Source organism: Otolemur garnettii, unplaced genomic scaffold (genome assembly GCF_000181295.1).
Source record: "Otolemur garnettii isolate 467f Iridium unplaced genomic scaffold, OtoGar3 scaffold00035, whole genome shotgun sequence".
Taxonomy (NCBI): domain Eukaryota; kingdom Metazoa; phylum Chordata; class Mammalia; order Primates; family Galagidae; genus Otolemur; species Otolemur garnettii.
Window position 1 is genome coordinate 13,434,445 of NW_003852430.1, and position 15,122 is coordinate 13,449,566.

Below are 15,122 nucleotides of genomic sequence, written 5' to 3' on the forward strand. Positions count from 1 at the left end.
TTGCTCTAATTATTTACTTAGGTTAATTTCAAGGTCAAAGTAAATTAATATTTGAGTCATTTGAAATACACATATGTGTTTTTCCCCAGTAAGGTGACTACAGATTCCATGTGCAGAGTGAATTTCATTCCCTTCTACCCTAAAAAAAGAAAAGTAAAATCAAGAAAGTTTGCTGATCCCAAACAGCAGGATTTTAATTGAAGTAAATAAATCTATAGATACAACAGAAAATCCAGAAAGTCAATATTTCTAAGAAACTAAAAAAAAAAGTCAGTATTTCTGTGATTTAATAAATTTATCACAACTATAGGATTAAACCACTTGTCTCATTGTACAGGTTTTGATCTAGGAGAGAGTTTTTCTCTGAGACGTACATTTTGTGAAGGTGATAAAACTTGTTTCAAATTGGGAAGTGCCCTTCTTATCAGAGACACTAGGTAAGTAAAATCATGGTTTTTCCCGCATTTTCTTAATTCCACATGAATTATTTTCTAAGGAGATTGCAAATAATTTGTTTTTAAAAAGAAGAAAGCTGCTCACTGGTGCCCTCCTCACTTGGGTGCTGTGGTAAATAGGCTGTTTAGGTATTTGTTCTTTTTTTTTTTTTTTTTTTTTTTTGGTATTTGTTCTTTATAAAAATCTTTGTAATCCAATATTTGTCCTATAGCATAAATAACCATTTTTCTGTATAGGTAGAGACGTACTCTGAACAGAATTACAATTAAATCCATTTCTGAAGAAATAATGTTTATGTTTAAAGTAGACATACTATTAGATTTTAAAATTATGAACTCTAAAATATAAATGATAATGTAGACTCAGACCCGAAAAACTGATATTCATTATATGTATTTTTACACTAACTTTGCTCCATAATCAATTAAAATAAAAGAACTTGGCCCTTAACTGTTCATCTTATATGTTGTATAGAGTACAGAGCCAAAAAAAAATAAAAAGAAACCTTTTTGCAGTTTCATTTTTGGTATTGATACTCATTTAATTTTAAAATGGATTTGCCAAAGTTTTCTTTTGTTATTTTACCTTTCTTTTTTCTACCGGTGGACCCAGGATTAACAAATTTAATTACTTTTCATTTAATTGTGTCAATAGGTCTGCAACTGTACAGAGCGATGGGAACATTCACGTTGTGGGTGGTAATTTAAGGAAGAATTGATAGTGCTTTATAAAGCTGAGTCGTAGGAAAGGAAGGCTGCGTTATGGTCAATGTATTTATTCCTTGAGTGCAGGGCCTGTTCTCATGCATGAATGTTCTACAGTGAAAAAACAAAGCATCAAAATTCTTCGTGGTGTAATGTTCAACACAGATATGTTTGTGGAAAACAAATATCAGTGTTTTGCCTTCCTGGTAGGTAACCTAGCATTTAGGTTACAGACGAGACTGTTGAGAATCTCAACATTGGCATTCTTTTTTTTTTTTTTTTTGCCAGGGCTGGGTTTGAACCCGCCACCTCCGGCATATAGGGCCAGCGCCCTACCCTTTTGAGCCACAGGCACTGCCCAGCATTGGCATTCTTTAAAGGAAAGAGCATTAGGCATTTCTTTGCTCCTCCTCAGACGGCCTGTGGAAGCGAGGTTCACAGGTCACTTTTTCCTTGAGAAAAGCTTTTTTTTTTCTTTAATCTCCTATTTTATAATACTTTAATTTCAACTTCATGGCATTGTTTCTTAAAAGTAAACGGCTTATTACCGGGTAAGAAACGAGAGTGTTAAGGAAGGAAATAACTACATCCTGAGGGGTTATAATGGTGGTTTCAGGAGAGACATTTCAGCCCATGCGGCTGTACAGACCTTTGCTGTAGTGGGCAGCTGTTGAGCTGGTCTCACCAGCCAGCATTGAACCCTGGGCACAGAAGCTCCATGTCTGGGTATGCTTGTGCCATAAAGAAAAGCCAAGATATACGGTAGTTCTCCGCCATATATCTATTTAGGGGTTTCTTAATCCAGTAGCAAATAACTTAATGAATTTAAGAAAGTCAACATTCTAGGGCAATCCCTGTGGCTCAAAGGAGTAGGATGCTGGCCCCATATAACGGAGGTGGCGGGTTCAAACCCGGCCCCCGCCAAAAACTGCAAAAAAAGGTCAACATTCTATTCCAAAAATTAAAATGCATTTTTTTTTTTTTACTCCATGCCTTCTTTTTTGCCGATTTAAACCCCTGTAATTCTGACTAGGTGGTAAAAGGATTGGAAGGAAATCTTTTAAAATTCACTGGACTTGTCTGTAAGAAGATTTAGCTAACTTTAAGTAGCGACACTGGAAAACTTAGTGCCACACTTAGGGAAATGCTATGCCCCTTGGAATCTATGCAGCTATAAATATTAGGCATGACTTGAAGTTTATTTCTGATTTTTTGGCTCTAACTCACTCCCTGGGTAATCAATGTAAGGGAATTCTGCGGTTCGGCGGAACAGAACCCTCGGACCTCGTCTACAGGAAACTGGAGGGTATCTGGTTAAGCCGACTAGCCAGTGTCAAGTAACCTGGCTCAAGTCCACTTACATTTCACTCCCTGAGCCAACTATGCTAGGATGATTCTCTTGCATGATGCCATTTTGATTTTTCAATGAGACTGGAGTAAAGTTGCAGCTATTTATATATTTGTAAATAAGCTGACTTGCAGAGTCAGCATGGGAAAAGGCAGATACGATTTTATTTGGAACACGGGGATGCTTTCTGAGCTTGATTTTATTGTTTGGCATATTTCGGGTGATATCATGAGAAGAGAGAACTAATGAACATGCTGGACAGATACATGTCAGACACACTCAGTGCTTTGAGCCTGTTTTAACGTGGGCCTCCCGACGGCTTTTGCATGGGCCTCCAGACAAACATCCGTGTACACTTAGAGACGAGACAGACTCAGGGAAATCTCAGGGGCTGTGTGTGTTTTGTTTGTTTTAAAGTCATGTCCATGTATTCAGTATTTAATGGTTTAGCAGATAGTAGGCATCTGAAGTCTTTAAACAATTCTGTGTCGCATGCTCCCTAGTTTTCAAGAATTATCTTCTTAGGGCAGTGCCTGTGACTCAAAGGAGTAGGGCGCCGGCCCCATATGCCCGAGGTGGCAGGTTTAAACCCAGCCCCTGGCAAAAAAAAAAAAAAAAAGAATTATCTTCTTAGAGGAAATTTTCTTGGCCTCTGGCATGTACAAGTATTCCTGGTTATGTGAAATAGACCATTCATTATTTGTATACAGAGGGAGAACAATATCCTAGAGGATCAAACTTTGTTTTTAAATTGTGTTTTGGCAAGTATCAGAGAAAATTAGTAAAGTTTTAATAAAAAAATACACTTTGGAGTACCTTATTTTGTTGGGATGCTATAGTTCCTGCCATTAGGTACTTTGATAGAAACTTATTTCAAGTAAAACTATCTTAGTACTGAATATCTTATAAGAGTTGGTGAATGTTGACTTTCTATGGAGTGTTGATTCTGAAGGGGCAACATACTTTCTGACTTGTGTGTTCAGTGGGAAATTGATTTCAAATGTACCAAGGAAGGGAATTTCCTGATTTATTATTGAATTCAAGTACGGTAAAGAGCTTTCTCTCTTAGGCTTTTTTATGTTTTATTTTGTTTTTGAAGACCACATCTTGCTACTGTAGAAAAGGGTTTTCACTATGTTGCCCAAGCTTCTGGCTTTTTTCTCAAACTTCTGGCCTCAAGCAATCTTCCTGCCTCAGTCTCCCAAAGTGTTGAGATTATAGGCATGATCCACTGAGCCCGACCCAATAAGGCTCTTGATAGCTAGTGGCTATCTGGAATACTGTGTTAAGAAGGATTTTGAGGCCATCTTGGGTTCCTTCGACTAAAGTGCTATGACCCATTAGGGAAAAGAGGACTGGAAGGTGCGCTTGTGTGTTTTAAATCTATAGCCTCTCTGATTTAGGAAGATTTCTGTAAACCGGTAGCTTTTGCAATTGAAGTTGTGCCTAAGAATGGGGAGAAATGAGGCTACGTGTGAAAAAGTAATCAACACAGATTAAATTTAATAAGATTTTACAAGCTTGGATAATGCAGCTACACACAGTAACATAAATGATAGATAGAGTCCGCATAGATTTTGTTAAAAATAAGTAACTCTCCATGGAATCTTCTTTCTCCCCGTATGTCTGTCTCTCTCATTAAGATGGTGTTTGCTTTATGAAAGCCAGGGGCATTGAGTTTTCTGCCTTTATATGAAAAAGAGAGAGAGCTGGTAGAAGCTATTCTAATTTGTTTATATTTTTATAAATACAATAATCCTCAGCAAGTAGGAAACGCCAAAGTATGCATTTGGAAGATGTGTAATGTTCTTTGGGAGTCTTGCAAGTTCTCTGGACTTTAACCGTTCCCTTGGGAATAATCCTAAATATAGGCAAAGCTGATATGTATATCAGAATGATTTTTATCTTGTTTCTACTACTGTTGAATGATTTATACCACATCTCTTCTATGTGGGCCTTTATACTACCTACAGATTTTTGTTCATATAAATAACAGTACAACATATAGCAAAGTGGGTTTTCTCTGTGTTTAGAATTATTTTCACATGACCAATTTTTAGGATAAAAATTACCAGGTAATTTTCAGGAATCTCAATAGACACTGCTAATTATGTGTCATCATTGTCTAACCCATCTAGTCTGTGTATTTCCCAATGCCCTCTGTAGCATTAGGCATTATCATTTAAAAATTTTGTGTTTTAACTTAAAACTCCTGCAACAACAAATAGAAGTTTACCATACCTATCCGTGTAAGTGTCTCAGAGGTTCCTAAAATATTGCTGTTTTGCTCAAGGGTCAATAAGAGCATTTAATAAGTCATTAAAATGAATACCGTTTAGTCTAGCTTATTCTTGTATTCAACAAGCATTTGTTGGCCATCAGTATGGCCTAGGCACTTGACTAGGCTCCAGGCTTAGTAAAAGAATGTGGGCCTAATCTTGTCTTTCTAGAACCTGTTAGAGATACACGGTGCAGGGAAAGCTATGCTTCCCTTTGCCTTCACCTGAGAAGGAGCTAAGCGGTGTTACCTATCGTTCAAGCTTAGGTTGTCGGACTCAAATTTCTCTTATGAAGGCAACATTTCTTAACCACAGCACATGCGGCTGATTCCGTTAGTTTTGCTTAGCATTGTTTTTGAGGCAGAGTCTTGCTCTGTTGTGCAAGACAAAGTACTTGTGTGTACTCCCAGAAACCAGTCATCACAGCTCCCTGTCCCCTCAAACCCCTGGGATCAATCCATCCTCCTGCCTCAGCCTCCCAAGCAGCTGTGACTACTGGTGTGTGCCATCATGCCTGGCTGAGTTTTCCATTTTTTGTAGATATGGGGCAGGGGAAGGGGTTGTCTCACTATATTACCCCCGACTGATATTGAACTCCTGGTTTCAAGCAATCCTGCCTCAGCCTTCCAACGTGCTAGGATTATGGATGTGAGCCACCAGGCCGGGCCTCAAGGCTGATTTTCAGTGTTTTCATTCCTTCCCTTTTACAGGCCTGTTTTCCAACACACATTTCATTTTTACTGTTCTTCTTTGGGTTATCTCCAAGTTCTCAAAATCAGTTAACTTTGGAGACTCAAAACTTTAATGCTGAAGCTTCTAGTTGCTGAACATTTTAAAGGATCACTTCACGATTCCACTAAGCTATAGAGAGTGACTATTCATGGATCCCCTGGGTGTTCATTTGGAGGGTTCTTTCATTGTGCAGATAGGAAGTTTCCTGTATAAGGATATGTGATTTAGTTAAAAAGTTGTCCAGCTGTTTTTATGAGACTGACTGACTGTTACACATAATTCTTTGTGTTACACATAATTCTTTGTGTCATCATTGCATTTCCTTAATTATAGTTTGGCATACCAAGAATGTGAGGTGAGGCATTAAGTAATACATTCTTGAAATGCCTAGTAATAATTCTCAGTAGTCACAAGAACTGTCTTATTTTTTCTTAGAAAATTAAAGGATGTTACTATGTACCAATAACAAACTTCTTAGTATTAAAATAGCTACTGATGTGAAATATTATTATAATACTTCAGTGTTTTCTTTTACCAATTTTGGAAATGTTTAATATTCTCATCCTCAAATTTTCGTAAGTTTTGATTTTATGATTTGGTATTGGGAAACGTAAAATGTATCAGTAATTGTATGTGGATAGATTTTATGATATTAATATCACTTAATATTTTCTCTTCAGCTTCAGAACTAATTTTATTATAATGGTATAGAAATATTTTAAGTTCAGTGTCTATTTGTGAATGCTGGTAAACAAGATCTTGAAGAATTAAAGTGTTTGGGGGTTTAACATAGCTGTAAATGGAGAAAATGGAGAAAACAAATGGATTTATTTAAGAATCTGAAGTTTTTACAGTAAGAAGAAATTATGCACTTACTATTGCCTTCAAACAGTGTGTTTTTAATAATTAAATTACTTAATACCAAAACTAGTTTCTGTAAAATGAAATAAAAGTGAGAAGCTGCTATTCACTTATAAACATCCGTTTTCTTGACACAAGTCTATGTAAGGATTCTAAGGAAAAGAAGATAGGTTCTCATTTCTAAGGAAAATAAGACTAGTTTTTCAATTGCCTTGTTGAAACACAGGACAAAACACCAGTGAAGAAATTGCAGAGAGAAGTGTGAAGACTGTTCTTGCCTCTACAGAGTATGTGGCATCTTCTCTTAGGGAGAAGAAATGAAAGCAACTATAATTCTAGCCATATGCTTAATGCTTTAAATGTTCAGAAGAGGATAAAATCCTTCATGGTTGAGATGATGAGAAAAAACATCTTGAAAACTATGGGATTTAAATCGGGCTTTGAAGACTGAGAGAATCCTGTGAGTCAGAAGTCGGCGAGGTTCTGGGGAGAGGGGAGACATCCTCGGTGACAGAATGCCTTAAACTATGGGGTCCTGAAAGGTGAAAACATGGAGGAATTTAATAAATATTATTACATGAGATAATTGCTATACTAGAAAAACATTGATAACCCAATTTATCCAGATCAAAGGTGACAGACAACTTGATTTTCTCTGATACTCCTGGACATTAGTTAAGGATCTGGCAAAATTTCAAAGAACTAATATACAATTTCCCCCAAGCTTCCTGAGGGCTGAAGTTCTTATGAAGTTCTATCATTCAGAATAGGTAATGGGCTTCTCATATAGTGTCGTGTGATCAGAGTGTGTTGTTTTTATTTAGACCCCATTGCCAATATCAAAACTCCCATTCTTTGCTCAGGGCAGGTAATTATGTAGGTTTATAAGCTGATTCCCGCTCTTATCCAGCACAGTGCCTGGTCTATGTAGTTCTTAGTATTTTTCTGTTGAATCAACATGACCTTAAGTTTAAACTCTTTAAGTGACATTTGAAATTTATTGGTAGATTGTATAGATACTTGTATATTTTAGGCAATCAAGAATTTATTTTCAAGAGCACACCAAAAAACAAGGGGCCCTACTTCTAAATCCTTTACTAGGTCTTTTCACCATAGAGGATTTCAGGATAAGGGATGTGTGAGTACCAGTTTCCGGAAGTGACAATGATCCTTTTAGTTCCACCTCACATCTGCAAAATGCTTTATTTATTTATTTATGCTTTAAATTTCAGATTGATACAAGGGTACAAATGATCAGGCTACATTGCTCGCATTTCTTAGGTATGGTTCAAGTTGTGGTTGAGCCCTTCACCCCAGGGGTGTGCTGTACACCTTTACACCGTGCACAGTAGGTGAGAGCTGACTCTTCCTCCTCTCCTCCCCCTCACTTGTGTTTAATTGTTTGTCTCTAAGGTGAGCATGTAGTTGTTTATCTGTTGGTTTCAGGTTAGTATTGAGTACAGTGGACACTTGCTTTTCCATTCTTGTGATACTTACCAAGAAGAATGTTCTTTGGCTCCATCCAGGTCAATACAAAAGACGTAAGTTCTCCTTTTTATGGCTGAATAGTAGTCTATGGTATACAGATACCATAGTTTGTTAATGCATTCATGTGCTAATGGGCACTTGAGTTGATTTCGTATCTTGGCAATTGTAATCAAGCTGCAGTAAATATTCTAGTGCAAATGACCTTATGGTAAAATGATTTTTTTTTCTGCTGGGTTGATATCTAGTAATGGGATTGTGAGATCAAATGGAGGGTTTACTTTTAGCTCTTTGGAGATTCTCCATACTTCTTTCCACGGAGGCTGTACTTGCAGTCCCACCAACAGTGCAAGAGTATTCCCTTCTCTTCACATCTACACCAACATCTACAGCTTTGGGACTATGTGATATAGTCCGTTCTTATTAGGGTTAGGTGATATCTCATGGTGGTTTTGATGATGAGGGACAAAGAGCATTTTTTAAAATGTGTTTGTTGGTCATTCATCTGTCTTCTTCAGAGAAGGTTCTGTTCAAGTCACTTGCCATTTATAAAGGGGATTGTGGGTGGGAATACAAACTAATACAGCCTATTTGGAAAGAAGTATGGAGAATCCTCAAAGAACTCAAAATAGATTTCCTGTTTGACCCCACAATTCCATTACTAGGCATCTACTCAGAAGAAAAATGTCCTTTTAGCATAAGGACATTTGCCATAGATTGTTTATCGCAGCTCAATTTACAATCACCAAGATGTGGAAACAACCTAAATGCCCATCAGCCCAAGAATGGATTAATAAACTGTGGTATATGTACACCATGGAATACTATTCAGCCATAAAAAGATGGAGACCTTACATCTTTTGTATTAACCTGAACAGAGTTGGAACACATTCTTCTTTGTAAAGTATCACAAGAATGGAAAAGCAAGTATCCAAGGTACTTAATACTATTATGTAGATGATCTAATAATACACACCCACACAAGAGAAACACTCTATTCAATTCAAGATGGGGAATGGGATGAAGGAGGCAAAGGAGAAGAGGGAGGGCAATTGATGTGCTTCTACTTAAGTTACTCAATATGGGAGTATATGGCGCACGTTCTGGGAGAGGGACACAACTACAACAGGGACTATACCAAACAAATGCAAACATTATAACCTAATTCTTTGTACCCTCAAATTAACCTGGAATAAAAAAGGGTGGATTGTTTGCTCTTTCCCTCTTGATTAGTTTGAGTTTTCTGTAGCATCTCATTATCAGCCTTTTGTCAGATTTGTAGCATGCAAATATATATATATATATATATATCAAACTCTTGGGTTTGAGCAATCCTCTTGCCTCAGCCTCCCATGAACCTAGGACTACAGGAATGCTTCAGGATGCTCAGCTAGGCTTCTTATTTTTAGTAGGAGACAGGGTCTCACTCTTGCTCAGGCTGGTCTTGAACTCAAGTTCAAGCAAACCATCTGCCTTGGCCTCCCACAGTGCTAGGATTATGGACATGAGCCACCATGCCAGACCTACATTCATAGCACACAATTATCTTCTCCCATTCTGAAGGCTGTCTGTTTACTTTAGTTGCTATACTTGTGAAACGATTAATGATTTACAAAGTGCTTTTGCTTTCTTATGCCATTTGTTACTACAGTGATCCCTGTGGTGTAGGTATCATGTCACCATTTTATAGATTAAAAAAAAAAAAAACTGAGGTTCAATGAAACTAAGTGATATTCCTAAAATTTCAAAAATAGTAAATGGAACAGTTGGGTCTAGAACTCAGGTCTTCCACCTCCACATTCAGAATTAGTTTCTATTTTATTATGGCTAATTGCATGTAAATTATCCTAATATGCATATGCCATTTACTTTGAAAGTAGTGATGTACCAGTTAAATGTACCAGTGAAATGTACTATTTATGAGTCATAATCATGCAAACATTGTCATAAATTAATAAAATTAAGGCATCCTATTTTTGTAATTGCTTGGGCCAGTCTACTGGGCACTGATTAATCTCTCTCTACTGCAGGATTATATATTGAGTCTTTTTTATTTTCCACTTATCTTTTTATTCAGTGAATCAAAGGGCTAAGTTTTAGCCAGGATTTGGGGGTTCTATATACAAAATTGTGGGTTTTGCACTGAAGATTTTAAGAGTGTACAGAAGAAAATAGACACATAAGCATGCATTTTAGTCATCTTTTACCTTATTTGACCCATAAAAGTACTATAAAAGTGAATTAGTTATTAACCTTAGGTAGTTGCAAACATATTGCTTTTATAACAATGGTAAACCTACAAACAGATAACCAAGACTTTAAATTTGTGAATTAGAGAATAGACTGCAGTAATAATATATGATGTTTTGTAATACTGATATTTAAGAAAAACTTCATAACGATTCTAAAGATTTTTTTTTGGTAGGTTGGACTCTGTATTTCATAAAATAGAACACAATCAGAGTGTAGGGCATACTTATGATTTTAGTGATAAACTTTGAAATTAATGTCAACGAAGGAAGAATATTGTGCCATCTATTATTATTATTTCATTCCTTTCAACTTAGCTACAATAGCTAATTAGAAAACAAACATGGTAGCAGAAGAAACTATGCTTATGTATTTTATGTGACTCATATAAGTTTGGTACACATTATTCTTTATCTTATTTAGGTCAATGCTTACAGTTCCTAAAATATAATATATTTGTTCCAGATTAGTAAAATTTTAAACTTTTAATAAAAGTTTACCTTTGGTAAACTGTTAAAATTTGTATAACATTAAACTGAAAGAGTAAAACATTTAAATAATAGATTAATTTTTTTTTTTTTGCCATGCTATAAGTATGTGATTTGGAAGCAATCACAAATTCAGTGAAAAATTTAATTCATATGGACACATGTGGTGGTGCCGTGCAGAATTAACATCTGGTTGGTTGAACATGAGATTGAGTTGACCAGATGTTTTCTGCTCAAGCTATTCTTATTTGAACAGTCTCAACTTCCTCTCTCTACCTCAGAATTTCTCTGCTTCAGCTGTCCTCCCTAGTGGCAGCCCTCCTGCTTTCAAAGGTTAACCCCTTCACTTGTGCTCTTAATCCCCTTCCAGCCAGCCTCCTCTAAAAGCCTTGATCCACCTGTGATCCCCCTTGCTCTTGGGTCCTCAACACCCTTCTCCACAGTATCTTGGCCTCTTAGCCACAAATATGTACTAATCCTCCTCTATTCTAGGCAGTCCCTTTTCTTAAAGGAATATTGTTGCTGGCCATTTTTACTTCTTCACATGTACCTTAACCCATTTAAATCTAATTAGGACTTGTTGAACACCATAGAAATTCCTCCTTCAAAGTTGCTGGTGACCACAGTCCTGTCTCCAATGTCCATGACCATATGTTGCACTAAAACGCCTTTGGGAACTCATTTCTCTCTCTCTCTGTTATACTCTATCCACCCATTCTGCCTAGTGGAATTTTATATGTCCTGGAAAGCTTAGTATACTTCCTATTATCTACATTCAGCCTTCACTGGTCTTCACTCAAATTTCCTTCTTTTTTTTTTTTTTTTGGTGGCCCAGTAATAGTTTTCCTATGATTTGGACATAATTCTGAGCTTGTTCAGCTTGTATACTCTAAATGTTCTCAGGTCTCAGTATTAGTACGTGGATTCAAACAATATCATGGTATCATTAGTACCTACATTATTATGGTTCCTAGTCTCTACCTGCACGACTGTAGAACCTCAGTTCCCTCTTAAAGGGTACTCTTGTTATTCCTGGGAACCCCAAGAATGATGCACATGTGTTCTTATTCAAAAAAAGTATGATTTTTGTCTTATTTTCTAATTTCCTTGTCAATGCATGTCACCTCGCCCTTGGTGGGAGTCCCTTCCACCAGCATGCTATCCTGTGAGACCCAGCCGACCTCCACTCATGTTTATCCAGCCTCAGATCTCAGGCAGTAGAGGTTCCCTGAGGCTTATGACCAAGTGAGGTGTGGGTATGTGTTCTGGGGGATGGTAGTAGGGGTCTAATGACCCTTAATCTAACTGTCCCCCAGGCCCTGAGGCAGTGCTTCTTGGGCACAGAGCCTCACAGGGTGTTTAATAAATGCATTTCTATAACTCCTGGTTCACCCTCTTCTGTGGGGCTCAGAGGCTCGTAGATACACGTCTGAGGCAGTTCTTTCTATTATCATCATGTTGCCTCTCTGATTTCCCGTTGCTTAAGAAGGCTATATAGAAAAAAAATGTTTTATGGAACATTGTCACTATTATTTCTAAGTTCAGCTTTCATACTAGTGAAAGAAGAAATTCTAACAAAGTATTTCATTCAATCTCCAAACGATAATGAATACTTATTACGTGCCAGACCCAGAGATTTTAAGGTTGAATAAAGATCATCCATCGAGTTATTTCTGTCTGGAAGAGACAGATAAGCCCATAATTAGCTATTATGCAAGAGCGTGGCAATTTTTCTGATGAAGTCTGAGAGAACAGATGAAACCAGGAAAAGCTTCACAGAGGAAGTAAAAAGTTAAAGCTTGAAGTATGAATTAGCCAGGCAAGCCAGGGAACCAGTGAGTGTTATGATGGTGAGAAGGAGTATCATGGTGATTTCAAAGGTCAGGCTATCTGAGGAACAGTTAGAAACCCGTGTGGTTAGTGAACACAGGGCGGAAGTGTCTGCAGGTGGGGAAGCCTGAAGGCCTGGGCTGGTCTGAAAGACTTTATCGGCTGGCCTGGAGGGTGTGAACTCTTTTCTATAAAAAAGCGAAAGTATGGGAGCAATGGCATCACATTCTAGAAAAAACAGCTGAGTATGCACCATTGGGAAGATCACAGCTTTCCATGAGTTGTGGGACCTTCCAGATTGATCCTGAAGCAGAAGCTGAGTTCCCAGAGCCAGGCAGGACATTTTAGAATTCAGAGGACCTCTTGTGGATGGACAGGGCTGGGTTTTCTCTAGGATTTTTTTTTTTTAATCTTTCTAGGCTGGGAGATACCTGAAAAAGCTAACCTTTAAAGGGTTCTCACTTCCGGAAAGCATATTGCCTCGTACATCCTTGAGTTTTGTTTTCTGGGAGGGCTTATTTCCAGTGGAAAATCGTTACTATGCTGTACTGAGCAAGCGCTCATCAGAACAGGCGAGAGATTATTAAGAGTCGTCCAAGCTTTGTCAGACTCCTCTCAGCAAACACAAAAAGGCTGAGAGTCTCTGTGGCTCTGGAACTCTCCCATCGTCACCCAGCCGAGGGGGAAGGCATTTCAGACAAACTGTCCCAGGCCTGCCAAATTACTTGTAATGTGACAGGTGACGGTGGATGTCAGCTGGGAAAGAAATGACTTACTATAAACTCCAAACATCTCTCACTTCACTCCCAGGAAATGTAACTTGTATCATATTTCTCTTCCTGGAAGAAATTCAGCGAGTCAGAGGCCCCATTGATACTTGTAAATACGGAAGTTCTTCATAAACCCTGCCTTACACTTATTCAGAATGGAAGAATGAATCTGGAAGCCAGTTCTTGACATTTAAAAATAGATTTTTTTTTCCATCTAGCCGTTTCATTTTAAAAGCACAAAAATAAATAAATGAAGCTCGATCTTGTTAAATATGATTTGTAAAACACTCTAGCTCTATCAAAACAGCACTTTGCTTCAAAGCGTATGCCAGGGGGTTTTGAAGAATTACCTCTGGAACCGTTGTTATCGGTCATTAAACTTTGTAAACACTTTGCTGTCTGAATAAACGTTACACTCAGTTTTTTGGAACATCATTTATAAGATGAAATTTCTGTGGAATAATTATGTCATCTTGTTTTTCAGTTTGTGAGTATTGATGTTGTGAAGGTTTGTTAATCTTTGTTCTTTCTATGTTTTCACTTCTCGTCTCAAATTCCATGTTATGTAGTTGAAGAAAAGAAATATAATCATAAGTTTTCTCCCTAATCCACTCTTATTCTGTAGTTTGTTTTTAGGCTTTATTTTTCCTGTATTTGAGACAGCAATATGACTGGCCACGTTATATACAATGGTTCTTTTAGGACATTGATTAAATACATCAAATTGAAATTGCTATATAATTCCTAATTATTTAATGTACTAAGAAGTTAACAAATTTATGAGTTTCATTATTATCTTTCTCTTTCTTTCTTTTCTTTCCTTCCTTCCTTCCTTCCGTCCTTCCTTCCATCCTTCCTTCCTTTTTGGAGACAGAGTCTCAAGCTGTCACCTGGGTAGAGTGCCATGGCATCATAGCTCACAGCAACCTCCAACTCGTGGGCTCAAGCAATCCTCTTGCCTCAGTTTTTCTATTTTTAGTAGAGATGAGGTCTCAATCTTTGTTTAGGCTGGTCTCGAACTTGTGAGCTCAGCCATCCACCTGCCTTGGCCTCCCAGAGTGTTGGGATTACAGGCATAAGTCACCATGCCCAGCCTGTCTTTATTTTCCTTTTTTACTCATGGAGAATAAATGTCATCTACCTTCTACTTTAATCGTCCCATAAAGCAACTATCAGTAAATATTTGCATGTATTGTGAAAGAAAGATTTTTTGTTAATTTTCTGATTTTTCCCTTACTGTGCCATGCTGTGGAAAGGAGTATGAAAAGCAGTTTATCCTCAGAAGCCAATTCTTACTGGTTTCTCACTAATTGGACAGCCAGGAATGGCCATCCTTTTTTCAGTTGACACCTCTGTCCCTGAGAGACCAGCTGCTTTTTGTGTATAGCAATATTAGGCGCTGATTTTACAACTTGGGGAATCAATAGAATGAAAGTTGACACTGACTTGTATGCCAGGAAACAATGATAGAGCATCAGTGTAAACGGTTCCCTTTCTTTCTGTTATATTTTGCGATAGTCCCCTGACCATTTCCACATTGAAGGAATTGACTTTTTGGTTAGTTTGCCATTCAACCGGTGTTCTTCCCAAAGCACTCCATCCCTTCACATTACCTAATTATTAGTACATCCACTGTTCTCACAACTTTCACTCCTTCCTGAAAAACGCACTCATCTGTAAAGGAATTCTTGGTGAAAACTGCTAATTTCTCTAGGAAATGATCTCGAAGGAATAGAGCAAAATATTTCTGATTGATTTTCATTTTCTTTAGCAGGGATATCTTTGTTAATATCCAGTAGATAGCAATCCCTGTTTTAGATGTTTTGTGATACTTCCTGATCTGTGCTCAAAATGTCAGTAGGGGAAGGAACTGTAATAATTAGTTGTTGGCTGTCCAATTAGTGAGAAACCAGTAAGAA

At 37.5% G+C, this 15,122-nt stretch overlaps 1 protein-coding gene across 1 annotated transcript in view; it reads left to right on the forward strand.

Annotated features, from left to right (window-relative positions):
- COL19A1 (collagen type XIX alpha 1 chain) overlaps positions 1-15,122 on the forward strand; it is a 306,466-nt gene that overhangs the window by 13,822 nt on the left and 277,522 nt on the right. Inside the window, exon 3 of the mRNA XM_003789676.1 lies at positions 338-437. Coding sequence (XP_003789724.1) covers positions 338-437 — 100 coding nt within the window. The remainder of the gene's footprint in view (positions 1-337; positions 438-15,122) is intronic.